General features: G+C 41.3%; 1 protein-coding gene across 1 annotated transcript in view; it reads left to right on the plus strand.

Annotated features, from left to right (window-relative positions):
• Positions 1 to 19,623, plus strand: part of NCAPH2 (non-SMC condensin II complex subunit H2) — an 82,274-nt gene that overhangs the window by 57,389 nt on the left and 5,262 nt on the right. The window contains exons 15-20 of the mRNA XM_030217111.1: positions 3,912 to 3,982; positions 4,228 to 4,351; positions 8,519 to 8,596; positions 9,484 to 9,539; positions 14,334 to 14,435; positions 19,406 to 19,555. Of these exons, the coding sequence (XP_030072971.1) occupies positions 3,912 to 3,982; positions 4,228 to 4,351; positions 8,519 to 8,596; positions 9,484 to 9,539; positions 14,334 to 14,435; positions 19,406 to 19,555 (581 nt within the window). The remainder of the gene's footprint in view (positions 1 to 3,911; positions 3,983 to 4,227; positions 4,352 to 8,518; positions 8,597 to 9,483; positions 9,540 to 14,333; positions 14,436 to 19,405; positions 19,556 to 19,623) is intronic.

The following is a 19,623-nucleotide window of genomic DNA, read 5'->3' on the forward strand; positions in this document are numbered from 1 at the left end:
GGCACCATGATTCTGATTGCTCCCTTTTGGCCGCGTCAGATCTGGTTCCCTCTTCTTCTGGAGTTATCCTCCGAAGAACCGTGGAGATTGGAGTGTTTTCCGACCCTCATCACGCAGGACGAAGGGGCTCTTCTGCATCCCAACCTCCAGTCCCTGGCTCTCACGGCCTGGATGTTGAGGGCGTAGACTTTGCCTCTTTGGGTCTGCCAGAGGGTGTCTCCCGCATCTTGCTTGCTTCCAGGAAAGACTCCACTAAGAGAAGTTACTTCTTTCATTGGAGGAGGTTTGCCGTCTGGTGTGACAGCAAGGCCCTAGAACCTCGCTCTTGTCCTACACAGACCCTGCTTGAATACCTTCTGCACTTGTCTGAGTCTGGTCTGAAGACCAACTCCGTAAGGGTTCACCTTAGTGCAATCAGTGCATACCATTACCAAGTGGAAGGTAAGCCGATCTCAGGACAGCCTTTAGTTGTTCGCTTCATGAGAGGTTTGCTTTTGTCAAAGCCCCCTGTCAAGCCTCCTACAGTGTCATGGGATCTCAATGTCGTTCTCACCCAGCTGATGAAGCCTCCTTTCGAGCCACTGAATTCCTGCCATCCGAAGTACTTGACCTGGAAGGTCATTTTCTTGGTGGCAGTTACTTCGGCTCGTAGAGTCAGTGAGCTTCAGGCCCTGGTAGCCCAGGCCCCTTACACCAAATTTCATCACAACAGAGTAGTCCTCCGCACTCACCCTAAGTTCTTGCCAAAGGTCGTGTCGGAGTTCCATCTGAACCAGTCAATTGTCTTGCCAACATTCTTTCCCCGTCCTCATTCCTGCCCTGCTGAACGTCAGCTGCACACATTGGACTGCAAGAGAGCATTGGCCTTCTACCTGGAGCGGACACAGCCCCACAGACAGTCCGCCCAATTGTTTGTTTCTTTTGATCCCAATAGGAGGGGAGTGGCTGTAGGGAAACGCACCATATCCAATTGGCTAGCAGATTGCATTTCCTTCACTTACGCCCAGGCGGGGCTGGCTCTTGAGGGTCATGTCACGGCTCATAATGTTAGAGCCATGGCTGCGTCGGTAGCCCACTTGAAGTCAGCCTCCATTGAAGAAATTTGCAAAGCTGCGACGTGGTCATCTGTCCACACATTCACATCTCATTACTGCCTGCAGCAGGATACCCGACGCGACAGTCGGTTCGGGCAGTCAGTTCTTCAGAACCTGTTTGGGCTTTAGGATCCAACTCCACCCCCCGAGGGCCCTGTTTGTTCTGTTCCAGGCTACACTCTCAGTTAGTTGGTAAATTTTTTAGGTCAATCTCAGTTATGTCCTCGCCGTTGCGGGGCCCAATTGACCATGGTTGTTGTTTTGAGTGAGCCTGGGGGCTAGGGATACCCCATCAGTGAGAACAAGCAGCCTGCTTGTCCTCGGAGAAAGCGAATGCTACATACCTGTAGAAGGTATTCTCCGAGGACAGCAGGCTGATTGTTCTCACCAACCCGCCCGCCTCCCCTTTGGAGTTGTGTCTTCCCTTGAAGTGTATTGTCTTGCTACATACTGGACTGGCCGGCTCGAGCCGGTTTCGGGCGGGAAGACGGCCGCGCATGCGCGGTGCGCGCGGGCGCGCGAGGGCTAGCAAAGGACTTTGCTAGTGAAGTTTCCGATTGGAGGGGCTGCCGTGGACGTCACCCATCAGTGAGAACAATCAGCCTGCTGTCCTCGGAGAATACCTTCTACAGGTATGTAGCATTCGCTATATCTAGCGTGGTCCACTTGTGCTTTGCTGGTCCCAGTCTCAGTTTGGTTCCGTCTTGGGATTGTTCCCAGTTTGTTGATTGGAACAGCTCTATATCTGAATGGGGAGCAAACTCCTCCTTTTGTCATAGTGGAACGCAGCCCTAGTTCTGACTCTGAACACAACCACCTGTGCCTGGTGGCCACGGCTCCTTTGTAGAGCACAGTTCCATTTCTGATGACTGGTCACAGCTCTATTGCTGCCCATCGGGCATGGCTACATCTTTATGTGCTGAGCCATCTATGCTGGTTGGGCATGGATCCATCTAAGAATGTAGAGTGCAGCACCGTCTCAGATAATCCAGCAAGGCTCCATCTCTGCTTCTTCTATATCGCTCCAGTACAGTTGCCTCCATCTCTGTCTATGGGACACAGCTTTCTCCTTGGTTTTGGGGCATGGCTCCTTCTCCCCAACTCCACCTCTTGAGTGCGAGCTGAGGTTTCATTGCAGGAAGTGGATCGCCTTCTTCCTCTGGTTATGCCTCATATCTTCATCCTTCGAGTTGTTCAAAGCTCCATCCCTGGACGCATAGTTCAGTTCCATCTCTGATTATGGAGCAATGCAGCTCTATCTCTGGTTCAGGACACAGCTGCATCTCTGTATAGGAGTGCTGCACCATTTGTGGAGGTGGAAGTGCACCCGTTTCTGAATGTACACATCCATTTCAATGCTGTTCATATCTGATTCTTGGACTGGTCTTGTTCTTGTCCTCTGCAACTTCCCCCTTTGTTGGGGAATCTGTTCTAGCTGGGGAGTGTGCCTCTGGTGTTACGTAGTGCACAGCTCAGCCCTTTCTGTGTGGAATGTTACTAGCTGGCTTCATATTTCAGCTCATCTTATTTCTGTAGGGTTCTGCTTGACAATTTTCTTTCCTTTAGTCACAGCATATGGATCCAGAGTCTCACCCTTTCATGAGGGTGACACTATCAATTCAGTCTCTTTTTCTGCTTAGGTTTCTTACTGTGGTTGCCAGGGCATAGTTCTGCTAGTTGACAGGTTTATGCCTCATGTCTGTGATGAGGGAGAAATGTTTGCCTTGTTATTCCTTCTGCTTTGTTACGAGAAATACTGACTGACCAAGCAGCATACTGTCCTATGTGGCAGAGTTCAGTTTGGTACTCTATATCTCCACCTGCTGGTAGATGGTCCTAACCCACAAGTCTCTGGATTTGTCTGCTGTGACTAAAGGAAAGAAAATATCAAGTAAGATATAATTTTTCCTTTACCAGCAGCAAAAATGCAAGACTATTCTTTTATTGTTCAGTGCACCTATACCTAGATCAGCAGGCGAGGGATGTGCTGGCAATTAACTAGAACTGGCTGCTGCTTCATGCTTAGCCTTCCATCAATCGCATAGCAAAGACCCTGTACAATTTTCAAAAGAGGTGTGGTACAGTGATTTGCATAGCAGCATACTGGCCTCATCAGAACTAGTCATCTCTCATTGAAAGACTTCTGTCATTCAGGCTTCAGATATTTCCATCATTGAAATGTAGAACAAGGCTTCCTGTCTACATCTAAATCTTGACTCACTACTCCTGACAGCATGGGGATTGAGACGTTTTAGTTTCTGCCATTAGGGCTATCTGCACCTATGTAAAATATCTTGGTACTGGATGGGGAGAGTAACACCTCTTAGTGGGGTTTCATGGAAAGCTGTTTCCTGCTTTACTACTGGAAGACATTACTGAACTTATTTCCCTGTATGTGGATCCAGCTCGTTGATCCACTGGGGGAGGCTGTTGTGTTATTAAAAGATTTACTATAAAAGGAGTTACCAGTAATGGATTTTTGAATATTATTACTTGTTGTGAATTAAGGTGTTTGGAAGCTCAATTAGTTATATGTTGTACTTCTAGTTACATCATATCTGTGTATGATAATATGCTATTGCTTTTCGTGCTGCTGTAATTTGGAAGAGCCTCTAATAAAAAGTCCTCTGAAAAAATTTTAAAATCAGTAGCTGTAAATGAATGTTGCAACATCTCAGCTATAAACCATTTCCATTTCAAACCCTCCTCCCTTCCCATTTCAGAACACAGCAGTCAACAGGAACTCTATAAAGTGTATATGTCCCAAAATGTACCTTTTATTTATTTTTTTCAATGTTTTTCTTTTGTTTCTCCAAGATATGGAAATTCTGTACTGGAAGCACATAAAAGAGCGGACAGCAGCACAGAAACAACTACAGAAGAGAATGGTGAGCTTCAAGCTATGCTTATTTTGAAATATGAGCTTTGTGAGTAATAGTTCTGTTCAGGAAGGTGGCAATATAAAATTAATGCTTGTTCGTTTAGTTGTTGAAGAATGTGGCTTGAGGTTAATCTTGATCTTGCTTTGTACCGTGCGCAATGTAGGGGAGTTAATTGTTATCTCTACCCTTTTCTGTAGAAGGTAATGTGTATAAAGCTTCTGCCTGGTGGTAATCTTGCCCTTATTCTCTAGGGGGCACAGTTCATGAAAGGGGTGCTAGAGTTGCAGCAGGTTGAATGGGAGAATGCAGAAGATCAGCTACCTGGTGTTGAAGAAGAGCGTGCTGGAGATTACCTGGATCATGATGGCCTTGCAGGTAAGGCAAAAAAACAGAAGAAACACTTCTTAGCAAGAAAGTCAGAAGAACAATCAAACAGTAGTTGATGATGGAAAGACCAAAGCAAACCAAGGATTTTTAAAATAATTTATTGTGTTGAATACATTGTAGACTCAACGCGGGCTTGTGATACATTCTGTGATGCTATGCGTTTCTGATACACTTGGATTAGTGACTTCTGAAGCAGGCCTTTTGGCCAAAACATGGCCCCTGTCAAGTCTAGAATGTATTGACGCAATAAGTTGTTTTTGAGCATCCCTGGTTTGTTCTTGTGGCCCTGCAAAATCTCAAAGGTAAGGGTAAAAAGTTCTTGTGGAGAAGAAATAAGTTTTGGAATACCAGAATCTTAATGGGAAGAGAGAGCTTCTGTGGAGAAATATTAAGCTATATACCAGTCATTATCATCCTCTGGCAGCTGGTCCAGGAGATGGGATTGGGCGGGTTGTGGTCTAACTTGTGGAGGCACACAGAGTTGTATTTGAGTGTTATTTCAGAAATAGACTGATCTGTCAGTTTGTTCTTCATTTCTGCTATTACTTGAGTCATGAATAATCTTCTGCTTATAAGCTGTTTTGAGATGTAATAATAATTTATATTGTTTCATACAAATTATTGCCAAACACTTCCTTATTATTCTTCCAGACCAATCTAGACACATAGAGGCATATTTTCAAAGCATTTAGACTTACAAAGTTGCATAGTAACTTTTGAAAATGAGCCCCATAATAACATAAGCATTGCCATACTGCCATATTGACCGGTTCATCAAGCCTAGTATCCTGTTTCCAACAGTGGCCAATCCAGATCACAAATACCTGGCAAGATCCCAAAAGAGTAAAACAGATTTTATGCTGCTTATCCTAGAAATATACAACAATAATTAGGTGGTACCAAAAACAGCTTACTGTGAAGTATTACTATTAGATAGGGGATGTCTCATATATACATACAGGCACAAGGTATCACGTTGTTAGCAAACTTCTGATTTAGTGCCAGTTTTTATAATCATTGACTGCCCCCAGCTTCCAATAGTACACTGAACTTGCTGAGCATTCATGTCTCTTAGTGTATATAAGTGTTAGAGCCACATTTTCATGTCTCCATAATTTCACTTTTTTTCTTAGTTTTTCTCTGTGTACTATCCATATGGTTCACATATATAATCTCTCTGTAGTAATCTACACTTGAGCTTCAACTGGTGCAGAAAGGAAAGTTTTTTACTTATCTTCGCACTGCTGAAAGCCGCAATTTGATCTTTGAAGGACATAGTTTTGAATATACACTATGACCAGATCAAATTGCGGCTTAGTACTTGTTGAATTCTTTGGCACTGTAGACTGGATGTAAAAGCCCGACAGGATACTGCCTTTGGAACTAGGATGTTAGTGGCAGGCTTGGCTTGACCCTTCCTCAGTAGATGCTGCTTTGGTATTTTCCACACATATGGAGTGGATAATGAGGAAGGAGAAATTAGGTCTTACCTGCTAATTTTCTTTCCTTGAGTCCCTCCAGGCCAGTCCAGAACCCATCCGTAGTTCGGCGCATAAAGGAAAGAATGCAGGTCTGGAGTAGAAATATTTATAGTGCTGTTTGTCTTTAATGGGCTGCTGCTGCAGGGGTTTAGAATAAACTGTAGGTTGTAATTTAGTTTTTAGTTGTTTCTTGTTACCTGATTTTATAGGGGTATTTTTATCACCTCTTGCTTTATCAAAATACTGACCGGTTTGGGACTGCACAGGATACTTATAATGCAATGCTATCAAGTGGGTGGTTCTTAGTCTCATCTGCTGGCAGGAGAGAATATAACCACATCTGGACTGGTCTGGAGGGATTCAAGGAAAGAAAATTAGCAGGTAAGACTTCATTTCTCCTTATAAAATATTAACTCTAGGAAGCTCGTTAGATCCAATTGATTGTTGGAACTTGCAGTTGATTAGTGCCGTATTCTCCCCATACTTCTCCACTTTCCCAGTGTTCACTGGTACCCTTACAAGTAGTTCAGTGTAATATAGATAGAGAACAGTGCCTGCTTAGGAGGGAGACTGCCACAAAAAGAAGATCCTTACTGAGAAATTCAGATAATACATTTCCAGGCTTTTAAACTAGAGGGGGTGGCAAATGGAAGCAGATGAGTTCAAGAAGTCACCACCAGAAAAAAAAAACGTGACAACAGTGGGGAAAAATAAACCATCTTAACAAAGCGTTTATCAATAAAAAAAGAAGGGACTAGGCAAAAAGCTATGCAAATGATAGTCAATAAAATATAGCTGGAAAGCAATGAGCACAAATACTCAGTCTAAGCAACAAAGTGCAGCATCTGCAAGCCCTGATGTTAGATATTGTTGTTATGAAGATAGTCCAGGAAACAAGAAGAAAATGCAAACCTCACAAACATAAGAATAGCTATATTGGGTCAGACCAGTGATCCGTCTAGCCCAGTATCCTGGTTTCAACAGTGGCCAATCCAGGCCACAAGTACCTGGCAGAAACCCCATTAGTGGCAACATTCCACACTACCAATCCCGGAGCAAGCAGTGGCTTCCCCCATGTTCATCTCAGTAATAGACTATGGACATTTCCTCCAGGAACTTGTCCAAATCTTTTTTAAACCTAGATATGCTGTTATCACATCCTCCGGCAATGAGTTCCAATCTAGGCCCTACACATCCAATCCCTACGCCCCTTCCCGTGCACTCCGCTCCATGGATAAATCCTTCTTATCTGTTCCCTTCTCCACTACTGCCAATTCCAGACTTTGCGCCTTCTGTCTCGCTGCACCCTACGCCTGGAATAAATTTCCTGAGCCCCTACATATTGCCCCTTCCTTGTCTATTAGATTGTAAGCTCTTTAAGCAGGGACTGTCTTTCTTCTATGTTTGTGCAGCGCTGCGTATGCCTTGTAGCGCTATAGAAATGCTAAATAGTAGTAGTAGCAATCCCGGAGCAAGCAGTGGCTTCCCCCATATTCATCTCAGTTTTTTGAAACATACACCATCCGGGAATACCGTCCCAATGTTATCATGGCGCTGTTCACATCGTCATTGATCTACCCGTATATCTCATATGTTGTAACTATCTCCACTCAGGATTGTAGACCTCAATCAAGTGAGGCAGCAAAAAAAGAAACGTGGATTCCAGAAAGATGACTATGGACCTTTTATTCTTGTAAGCAAGTCTGATTGTTAACATGTAACGGACTTGACACAGTCATGTTTCGGCATGTGTGCCTGCGTCAGGAGTCAAAGTTCCTGTCACAGTCGCTGGTGCTTTATTGTTCTGTATGTATATGTAAGATATACTTGTAACAACCAGTGATTAGTATCAACAAATACAAGATCAACAGTGTTTTGGCTGCAGAACGCTGCCAGATTTCCCGCAGCCGAAACGATGTTGGTCTTCTTGTATTGTTTTGTTGCTAAGCACTGGTTGTTGCAAGTATATCTTACATATACATACAGAACAATAAAGCACCAGCGATTGTGACAGGAACTTTGACTCCTGACGCAGGCACACATGCAGAAACATGGTCCTGTCGAGTCTGTTACATGTTAAACAATCGGACTTGCTTACAAGAATAAAGGTTCCATATTCATCTTTTTGGAATCCTTGTCTCTTTTTTTTTTTTTTTTTTTTTTTTTTTGCATCATCATCCTCATTTGTTTCTGTTACATATTGTTGTTATCACAGAGACATGGTTCAATAATTCCCATGAATGAGATGCAACCATACCAGGCTATAATCTTTTTAGAAAGGAAATTTTTTTAAATGATGAATCATCGTATAACATTCCAAAGCGGCAGTGAATGCATTGAATGGCCTTCAGGGGGAGGTATTTGGAGGCAAAAACAGCAATGAAATTCAAACAAGCATGGAATAAGCACAAAAGATTTAGTTGAAAAGTAAACTGAGCAGACCATATGGTCCTTTTCTGACATTATATTCTCTGTTTCTAATAGGTTTGTAAGGGGATGGTTACTGGTCAAAAAAACTAGCAGGAGAGGGGGCCAAAGGAATACAGAAAGGCCTATAGGGTCAGTCATCATACTTGGGATGTCTTACATGATTAGGCATGCTTTCTGCAACCGAGTTAAGAGTTGTAGAGAAATACCGATTATTTTCTAATGTGATTTTGTTTGCTTTCCCTAGATAACTTTTCAGACCATGAAGATTTGGCACTGGATGTGCCACCTTGCCTGATGGAGGATCCTGTGCTGGGTGACCTTGGTAAAGTGATCAGTTTGTTTTCCAAGTCAAGAGCTAACTGTGTGGTGAGGGAGGGGGCTTAGCTTCTTGCTATAGGGGGGGTTAGTTAGGTCTCAGACCTTAAAACTTCTAGGACTATCTTATTTATACAGTGTTATGACTATTTCTGAAAGCCAGAAAAGGCAAAACAATTGTAGCCAATTCTACACCACAATGGAAAAATTTATTCTTGACCCCAAGTTTAGCGATCAGCATGGTTTCCTAGAGTCTAGCTACATCTTTATACTCAATGATTTTTTTTCCTGAGACATGTAACCACTGTAGTTCTGCTTTGAAGCTATTTAAATATCAGATACCAGGTAGTTGAACTCGTAGGTGTTTGCCCTAGTACCACTTGAAAGGCTGTTGGTCAAGTTAAAGGAAGTAGGGTTTGGCAATCCCATCTGTCTTTGTATTACTGATTTTCCAGAGGGCAGTTTCTATCAGATGGTGATGGGTGGAAACTATTCCAGTTAGCAAGGGGTGACCATTAATGTTCCTCCAGGACCCTAGAGTTGCTGATGTCTGATCTGTTCATACATGATCAGAAGAAACTGATCATTAGCAGTACAGCCATTTTAATTGAAGATGGATGCCAAGCTTCTTGGCTGTTCAGGATGTAGTTGCTGTCTTGAAGGATCTGAGAGAATAGGCAGATGAGGTTCATTTAGCCTAGAATAATGGATATGCAGAATACATAATGAATGGGTCAGTGCTTTCTGCTATAGCACTGGAAAGGACTTCAAAGTTACAGTGAAAAAAACTTGGAATAAGCTTTCAAAGTAAAGAGAAGCTATTAAGGTTGGACAAGTCTCATGCTTTGACTGAGCACGTAAGATAATTTCATTACACTTAATCTTTGTTTGCAGAACCTGGGCATATGCCAGAGAAGTCAAGCTATGAGGACCTTGTAAGGAAGAATGTGGTATGTATGGATATTTCACATCAGAGGATTGACAGGCATTTTCCAAGTGTGCACAGAGTGGATCTCAAAGGCTACAAACTGAACATCATATTTTTCAGACCTTTGAGAAACTGCACTTTTTATCTTGTCAGAATAATCTTGCCAGTGTTAGCTCTGTCCGTGCTAGAATAACACTTGCCATCCCCTCCCTTTTTGGGATTCCTTTGCCATGGTGGTGTGCCTCATTGCCCCTACAGTTGTGTTTGTATGCTATCAGTCCCCTTGCTTTACATTTGGACCAATTACATCTCAAAGATCAGCAAAGTTTTAAAAAATCATGGTAATTGCACCTCAGCACTTCAACCATTACAGAGAACATCTTTTTCCACTAGTCAAATTATATCACTTGCAAGGGTTAATTTTGTTAATGTGAAGTATACAAAATGGCAAAACATCACTTTTATGAAAATAGTGCTATCAAATAAGAAGGTGATTGCAAAAGGTTTTGTATGTACACAAGCATCCACTTCAACTTGCAACAGAAAATCCAAATTCCTTATTGTCTCATCAGACCAGTCCAGAATATATGGATTATAATTGTCAGCCAGCAGATGGAAGCAGATTATAGAGCTATGAGCTCTGCCCTGTATAAAAACATTCTGCATCCACAGCTCCTCATACAAACTTCTACTCACAGGAAATCACTAGGTCACAGTAAAATAAGCTTTCAACAAATCACATAGAAACAGGAATTCTAAAAGTTGACTAGAATAGAACATAAATCCAATAAATAACATAAAGAATCAAAAAAACATAATAGTTAATAAATAGGCAAAATCATTCATTCAGTAATACAATCAAATAACATACAAGCGGCAATAGCAACTTTGACAGATACCAATTTTAAAAAACATAATGGTTTAAAACAAATTATAGATAATAACAGCAGAGTCACTCACACATCAATGACAGTCAAATGCCATACAGAAGGCAGCAGCAGCTTGTAACAAGTAGTAAATGGCAAACAGGAAGTGAGTAATGCTTTTATCTGTTTGTGATCGCGTACAGCAGCTTGGATCAATAATACTGACAACTCAGTTCTTTAAAAAAAAAACAGCTCAGGCCTGGTTAGAAACAGCTAAATAAACCCTAATTTGACCTAAATTTCCTATAAGCTTATAGGACCCTAAAATCAACCCATAATTGACTGTAATATATTTAGTTCTGCTGTTACTTTTTATTTTTTAAACACCATAGCCATTGTTTAAAAATATATAGTTACTGCTGCAGCTGAATATTAAACTTTGTGTGTGTTGTTTTATTTTTTTAATTTCTGCTCATTTCTCTTTTAATGAGGCATGCTTGGAGCTAAGAGAGGGCTCCTGTGCAAGCATGAGCCACTAATGTGGCCCTGCATTAAAAACGAGCAAACAAAAATAAAAAAACAAAACCCCCAAAATAACAGAAAAAGTTTGCCCACTCCTGGTGAAGAGAGAGGAGTGGAGAGATTACAGTCGCTCTGCCCAGTAGGGTTTAGAGAGAGTGGTGTGCAGAGTACAGGCATCATAACCTCCAGCATGGGGTTAGAGAACTGCCAAGAGGGGACAGAACAATTCTTGTTGAACCAACTTATGGAGAAAACTTTTTTAAAATTTGGTTTGGTTTTTCTTGAGTGTTACAGTCTTATAAAGCTACATTACAAGTTGGGCTTGAAAGAATGCTGCTTTAGATTTGTATGTATACTAAAAGGAATATCATTTTCCTTTTTGTCCTACCAGTCCAGAACAAATGGGTTATTTCCATCTACCAACAGAAGAAGACAGGGAAAAAGTAGTTCTAAATAATTTGCCCCTAAAGGGTATTGTGCAGCATGGAATGTTCAGTATTTTTCTCTTGTCTCCAAGTGGATGGTTTATTTATTTACAGAGGCTTGATATACAGTAAGGGGCCAAGTTGGCTTCTATACGGTTTACAATAAAACCAACTAACTGCCTTAAAGAAGAAAGCACACGCAAAGAAACACATACATTACCATTGATTTGAGGAGTAAGCAGTTGCAAAGAGGTTGTTTTTCAGTGCTGCTTTAAACCTTGCATAGGAGAATTCCAAATGGAGTTGAACAGGGAGTGTATTCAAAAGCCTGGGTCCAGCATAACTAATAGCAGTAGAACGAGTAACATCAAGGCAAACAGCAGAAGGAGGGGGTAACCAAAGTGAACCGGATGCAAAGGAACAAAGAAAGCTGTCTGGAAGGTGCATAAGGTATGAAAAGACATACTAGATAGTCCAGTGCTGATGGAAGATGAGATTTATAGACCAAAATACACAGTTTATATTGAACACAGGCAGAGAGAGGCAACCAGTGTTCTGACCGGAGCAATGGTGTAACGTGAAAAGGTTTTGACTGATGAAGTAAATGAACCGCGGTTGATTGGATGAGTTGGAGCCATTTAACAGAAGAGATAGGAAGACCTGCATAAAGAGAGTTACAATAGTTGGGACACGTGATGACTAAATTGAGCAGCAATGATTGAACAGCAGGAAAAGAAAAAAGTGGACAGATGGAACGAATTCTGTGAAGCGCAAAGAAAAAAAAGCCTTAATGACTGCATATATTTGATCCTTGAAGGTGAGGTGGTAAAAAAAAAAAAAAACACCTAAGATTTTAACAGACTCCTTAAAAGACAGTCTCTGTTCACAAAGGGTAGGGACAAAGTAGAGGAGGAAGGACTCCACTGAGTAACAGCGTAAGGAGTTGGGAAGTGTATAGATTCACACTTCTTTGAGTTTAAAAATAGATGTTCGGAGAGCCAGGAAGCAACCTTTTGAAGACAATGGTTAAGATCAATGAGATCAGAGCAAGAAGGGGGAACACGATATAAAACCTGAATATCATTGGTGTAGCAAAAAGGAAGACAGTGATTAGATTGGATCGGGGTAAGAAGTGGAGCCAAAGAAACATTGAAAAGGATGGGTGTTAATGGGAAAGGTGAGTGAGTGAACTTTATTGTGAGCAACTTAGCACGATTAGATAAATAGCTTTTAAACCATAATAGGACAGAGCCAGAAAAACTAATAGACTGCAAGCATTGAAGGAAAAAAGTATGATCAACAAGGTCAAAGGCGGAAGATAGATCAAGCTATACTAGAACTACAGAGAAACGCTGGCCAAGTGAAGTCCTGATAGTATCATGCATAGCTACTAAGAGAGTTTCTGTGCTATGTTGCTTCCTAAAACCAGACTGATGTGGATGTAAGACAAGTGCAGAATCAAGAAAGGTGGTAAGGAGATGATGCTCCACCTTCTCCAAACCTTTTGAAAGAAAAAGGAGATTGAAGATCAGTCCATAATTACCAGGATCAGCACGATCAAGTCTAGGATTCTTCAGAAGAGGTGTAATCAGAGTGTGCTTCCAGACAACTGGGTACATGGGCAAGTGCTAAACTGGCCTGATTCAAGGGCAGAACAAGTGGAAGAACATAAGTGGTCAGTTGCTTGAAAAGGTGCGCTGGTCATGTGTCTAGTCCAGAACCAGAGGGGTTAATGGAAGAGACTTAAGTGAATTGAGAGTAGGAGTACTAAAGGAGGACCAAGAAGAAAAAGAGGAAGATTGTTCACCAGCAGTGTTGGCATGGGGGGTGAGAGAAGAGGGAGAGATAGTGGAAGAGGAACCAATGGGGAAACAAGCTCGAAGAGACAAGTCTTCGTCTGCCAAAAAGAAGCTAAAGTAGATGGTGATAAAATGGATGGGTCAAAAGAAGGAGTCACCTCTGAAGGAGCAATAGACGTTAAAAGCTGAAAGAGAGTCCAGGATTTATTAGTGGATTTGAGAATGCATTGTTTAGCAATGTCATAGATCGCTCATGTAGCATCTTTTGCAGAGCCCTTTTATTCAGTAATTCGGTAGTAAGCTGCCTTACAGACCCCCTTTGTCAGCACAGTAGCCTTAGCCATCAAGTTATATGGCTTGTGGACTTCAGCTTTGGATCTTCTATCACATTCTTAAGGCTGCTATTTTCACTTTATAGGCTTTCCTTCAGTTTACATAGTTGTCTCATGAAGATCCATGCATGCGACTCTCAGCTCAGGCCTTGATTTGCTGTGTTGGCTCTTGCTTCTCTTGCATGTTGTTTTTGCCATTTTGTTCCAGAAAGGAAGTTGGTTCTAGGTTTCTGTACAATTAGAAAGATTTTAGTCTTGGCTAAAGAGGGACACTGCTTTGCTACATCCCATTCATTCTGGACTGGTCTGGTATAGATGAAAAGGAAGGAAAAAATGTCTTACCTGATAATTTTTCTTTACTTTAGTCCTACCAGACCAGTACAGAAACCCTCCCTGTTTGTTTTCCATTTTTGTTTATTTCTGCACAGAATATCTTTGCTTGTTTTTTTTTTTGTTTCTGTCATGAATATCACACATCTGCTGACTCGGTGGACAGCTGTATGTTGTTGATATATATGCCTCACTATTTCATTAAGCTAACACCCAAATGGCATTTTGGATGTCGAGCTTTCTTTGTGGAAGGATATAAGGGTTGTGGGTGCCATTGCTTGGCTATTTGAAAGACTGAACATTCTATGCTGCATGATACCCTTTAAGGAAGAACTGGTTGGAACTACTTTTTCTCTGTCTCCTTCTGCTGGTAGATGGACATAACCCATTTGTCCTGGACTGGTAGGACTAAACGAATGAAAATTATCAGGTAAGACATAATTTTTCCATAATCGATCACTTTGGATTCTGGAGGGGGCATTTTCTATACAGGTATTTTCACACAAGCTGTGATGACCATCTGTGTTTTCTTTTGTCCCCAGGAGCTGTTTATTGCAAACTCGCAGAAGTATGCACAAGAGACAGTTCTGTCCCTCAGGGTCAGGGACTGGGAGGACAAGATGGGGCCACAGTTACAGGAACAGGTAAAAAGACAAATTCCTGTATAAACTGATACGTGTTTTTTTTTTAGAGCAGTGTTTCTCAAAATTTTTAGGCCATGTCCCCTTTATGTTCTCTGGTAAAATTAGCTTTTTTTAAACTGTAGTACAATGTACTGCAACTTTTCATGAAATCAAATATACACTATCCCTTGCCACACTCTCTGCACTGCCCCGTATGATCCAGTCTGCTTTCAGCTGTGGGTCTCACTCCCCAGTTTGAAAGCAATTAACTTGGGGGGGGGGGGGGTCTGCTAGTCGAGTGTTCCACCCCCTTGTTGAATGCCAGAGCCAAAATTGCCAGACTGCCTAACTAAAGAATATAAAATACAATTGAAGAGGAAGAAGCATGATGGAAATTATATGCAACTTTTGAAGCTTTGGCTTTAGTTTTCCTGATGGGCAGTTTATATAAGAAATGCTGAATTTGCATTTGGAGTCTGTAAAACATTTATACCAAAGTTCAGTATACTATTTCTCTGGGATCATTATTGGGAAGGTTTTGAAGTAACCAAAGATCAACTTTCAGAGGGAATTCAGCTGCAGTTAATTATTCAGGAGGAGAAATAGAATTGGGGGAATTCAGCAGTTGTGTGCAAACATTGCTTAGCTCCTGTCAAATTTGTAACTTGCACTGAGGTACAGCTGGGGCTGAATCTGAACTTTACTCAACAATGAAGAGATGATGGATTCTAACTGAAACTTAAGTAGAGAGGTGTGGTAGCCGTGTTAGTCCACTCTTAAAGGTTATCAATAGAAATCAAACAAAATAAAACATGAAAAAGAAAATAAGATTTAGTTTTCCTGATGGGCAGTTTATACAAGAAATGCTGAATTTGCATTTGGAGTCTGTAAAACATTTATACCAAAGTTCAGTATACTATTTCTCTGGGATCATTATTGGGAAGGTTTTGAAGTAACCAAAGATCAACTTTCAGAGGGAATTCAGCTGCAGTTAATTATTCAGGAGGAGAAATAGAATTGGGGGAATTCAGCAGTTGTGTGCAAACATTGCTTAGCTCCTGTCAAATTTGTAACTTGCACTGAGGTACAGCTGGGGCTGAATCTGAACTTTACTCAACAATGAAGAGATGATGGATTCTAACTGAAACTTAAGTAGAGAGGTGTGGTAGCCGTGTTAGTCCACTCTTAAAGGTTATCAATAGAAATCAAACAAAATAAAACATGAAAAAGAAAATAAGATTTAGTTTTCCTGATGGGCAGTTTATACAAGAAATGCTGAATTTGCATTTGGAGTCTGTAAAATATTTATACCAAAGTTCAGTATACTATTTCTCTGGGATCATTATTGGGAAGGTTTTGAAGTAACCAAAGATCAACTTTCAGAGGGAATTCAGCTGCAGTTAATTATTCAGGAGGAGAAATAGAATTGGGGGAATTCAGCAGTTGTGTGCAAACGTTGCTTAGCTCCTGTCAAATTTGTAACTTGCACTGAGGTACAGCTGGGGCTGAATCTGAACTTTACTCAACAATGAAGAGATGGATTCTAACTGAAACTTAAGTAGAGAGGTGTGGTAGCCGTGTTAGTCCACTCTTAAAGGTTATCAATAGAAATCAAACAAAATAAAACATGAAAAAGAAAATAAGATGATACCTTTGGGAAGAAGGGCAACCTTCGAAAGCTAATCAAGAAATGTATTAAGTTATGTCCAATAAAAAAGGTATCATCTTATTTTCTTTTCCATGTTTTATTTTGTTTGATTTCTATTGATAACTGAAACTTAGAATTGACATTGGCGTCCTGTTTGTTCATGCTGCTCCTTTAAGGGGGGGGGGGGTAATTGTCGGGGTGGGTGTGACCCACACCACTACCATATAGTGTAGGCAGAGGGTTTCCCATCAAACGCTGTTTACGAAACCACCATCCACTGCTTACCGCAGTGTAAGCCGAAATCCATACACTGCTTGCTGAAATACAAGCCCAATTCGCCATCTACCGTTTACCAAAATGTAAGCCCAAATCCAGAGCACTGTTTTGCTGCAAACCAAATCCACCATCCACTGCTTACCAATATCTAAACCAAAGCACTGTTTGTTTAACTTTCCTGGGCTGCTAGGTATTCTTAACAGGTCCCTTTCTCACTCAGGGTGAAATGGTTCCATATCAATCACCACTCGTCCAGGTCACCCCAGATAAGTCTAGGGCTTCAGTTCAGCCCTGAGAGCCAATGGGTCCAACTCCCCTTCTCTAGGGGTTTTAAATCAGTCCAAACTCTTGGTTAGTCCAAGTATGCAAATACTCATGTAGATCACTATTCCAGTCAATGTTATTTCTTCTACAGATTCATCTTAGGCTACTAATCCACTCCTTGCCTTTCAGGACTGGGTTACTCTGTCCCTGCACCTCCCATGTAGTCTCTACCCTGGACTACAACCACCCCAGCAGGGTCCCAGTGGTCTACCCTGAGTAGAATGGGAATGGACTACACCCAGGTGGTTTTCCTACGTTTGGCTAGAGGCAGTCTGCCTTTTTTGGGGAATCTATTTCCTAGTGACGGGACATATACCTCGTTACAGTGGGGCTGGGAAGATTTTGCTTTGGGTTTTAAAACTTGCTTCTATGGATATTGTAGCTTAATCTTTATCTACAATTATACTGTTGATAAGTGAAAATAAAAGAAAGAATTGGCATTGGTTCTCTATTATTTTCTGTTCTCTGAAGAGGGTGTCCTATGTGCACTTTTAAGAGCCCCCTATAACACTCGCTGTCCTCTTTGAGGACTTGTGATCCTAAGCACTTCATATAACCAGAGCATCCAAGTTATTTCAACAGCACATGATCAGAAATCCATATGTCTGTGGGCTGTATGAAATTTTTTTTTATAGTGGGCTATATAAGAAATCCATTAGTCTGCAGGCTGCATAAATATTTTAGCATTAGTTATAGCTTGGAGGTTACACCCTTTCCTTCAAGAAAAAATCTCAACTGAAAATGCTCATAGAAAAAAAAAAAATATATATTTTTTTGTTATATTTGTACCCTGCGCTTTCCCACTCATGGCAGGCTCAATGCGGCTTACGTGGGGCAATGGAGGGTTAAGTGACTTGCCCAGAGTCACAAGGAGCTGCCTGTGCCTGAAGTGGGAATCGAACTCAGTTCCCCAGGACCAAAGTCCACCACCCTAACCACTAGGCCACTCCTCCACTGTTGCTACTATTGGAGATTCTACATGGAATGTTGCTATTCCACTAGCAACATTCCATGTAGAAGTCGGCCCTTGCAGATCACCAATGTGGCCGCGCAGGCTTCTGCTTCTGTGAGTCTGACGTCCTGCACGTATGTGTAGGACGTCAGACTCACAGAAACAGAAGCCTGCGCAGCCTTCTACATGGAATGTTGCTAGTGGAATAGCAACATTCCATGTAGACTCTCCAACAGTAGCAACATTCCATGTAGAATCTCCAATAGTAGCAACAGAATCTCAATAGTAGCAACATTCCATGTAGAATCTCCAATAGTAGCAACATTCCATGTAGAAGTCGGCCCTTGCAGATCACCAAAGTGGCCACGCAGGCTTCTGCTTCTGTGAGTCTGACGTCTTGTCAGACTCACAGAAACAGAAGCCTGCGCAGCCTTCTACATGGAATGTTGCTAGTGGAATAGCAACATTCCATGTAGAATCTCCAATAGTAGCAACATTCCATGTAGAATCTCCAATAGTATCTATTTTATTTTTGTTACATTTGTACCCTGCGCTTTCCCACTCATGGCAGGCTCAATTTACATAGGGCAATGGAGGGTTAAGTGACTTGTCCAGAGTCACAAGGAGCTGCCTGTGCCTGAAGTGGGAATCTAACTCAGTTCCCCAGGACCAGAGTCCACCACCCTAACCACTATAAAAAATGCAACATTTACAAGTTAGAAAGAAGCTCCTAATCCAATAACAGAGGAACACAACTCTAAAAACTTCTTCCATCTAGACTGTGTCCATTTAGAAACATCGGGAAAAAACACCTGCACTTTCTCACCCATGAACGAAGTATCAGAAGTCTTAAAATATAATCCCAGAACTGAGTCCCTATTGTGATGAAAAACAAAAGATACCAATAGTGTAGCCCTGGTAGTCACAATTTTCTCTGAATCTGATCATTCCAATATATCAGAGAGATTTAAATCTATAGGGACCTCAGATGTTCTTTTTTACAGTAGAAGTCACATAGAAAATCCTTTGCAAAGGTGGCTTAGCTGCTTCCAGAAACTTCAGTACTGTTTATAGAAAACTATAAAAGAGTTGTCTCGCTGGAGTCATCCTAGTCTGAGAATTCAAAAATTGCAAATTTAAGTCCTCTTTGCATGTTTCCAGATTTTCCACTTTCCTTATTATCATGGACTTATCCTGTATTAGCAAAGCTTGTGAAAATGTTAAATCCGTAACAGTTGTCCACCAGATCAGTTTTTTTTATTTTATTTGCATGAAGTCTTTATTTAACAGGATAACAGTACAATATTGCCTCGTGCATATCCAGCAAAGTAAACTACTACTATTCTTTAAACAGGCAAATATAGTATTCCTTATTCACTCCAGTACACCATCCATGAACATCGTATATTAACCTCTATAAACTTCAATGTTTTAATGTACATTTTCTATAATTTTTCACCAGATCAGTTTTTGCAGTGCAGGAATTAACCTTAGACTCCAAATCTAGCAATTTAGTTGAAAAGGCTATAGAAACAGGAATGAAAGGAGCAAACGGTATAAACTCGCAATAGTCTCCCAAAGTGTGCTGAGAACTGGAGCAATATTATCATGTCCTCTATCTCCCAGAAAGCGGCAACGATAAAGTATGTACTACTTAATTAGGTAAATCATTTTTTTTCTAAAACTTTAAGTGGACTGCATCCTGAGATCCGGTGGGTTGCACAATGGATGCCTCCTGTGTATAGTATTCACTTGAGGCTAATTCTTGTCTTCTTTCTTTCTTATACCTAGGAAGAGAGAGGAGCCTTTGATATACATGATTATGGAGACCGTCTAGTGGCTGGGTATGGCAGCGTTGGAGAATGGCGCACCTTTGCCAGCTTGATGGCAGGGAAGCAGGCATATGAAGTGTGCCGTTACATGTTGGCATCTCTACAGCTGGTGAGTATTGTGCCAGCTAGATGTGTATTCCATACTTTTCAGTCATATCTACGCATGACTTCTGTTTT

Source organism: Microcaecilia unicolor, chromosome 10 (assembly GCF_901765095.1).
Source record: "Microcaecilia unicolor chromosome 10, aMicUni1.1, whole genome shotgun sequence".
Lineage (NCBI taxonomy): Eukaryota > Metazoa > Chordata > Amphibia > Gymnophiona > Siphonopidae > Microcaecilia > Microcaecilia unicolor.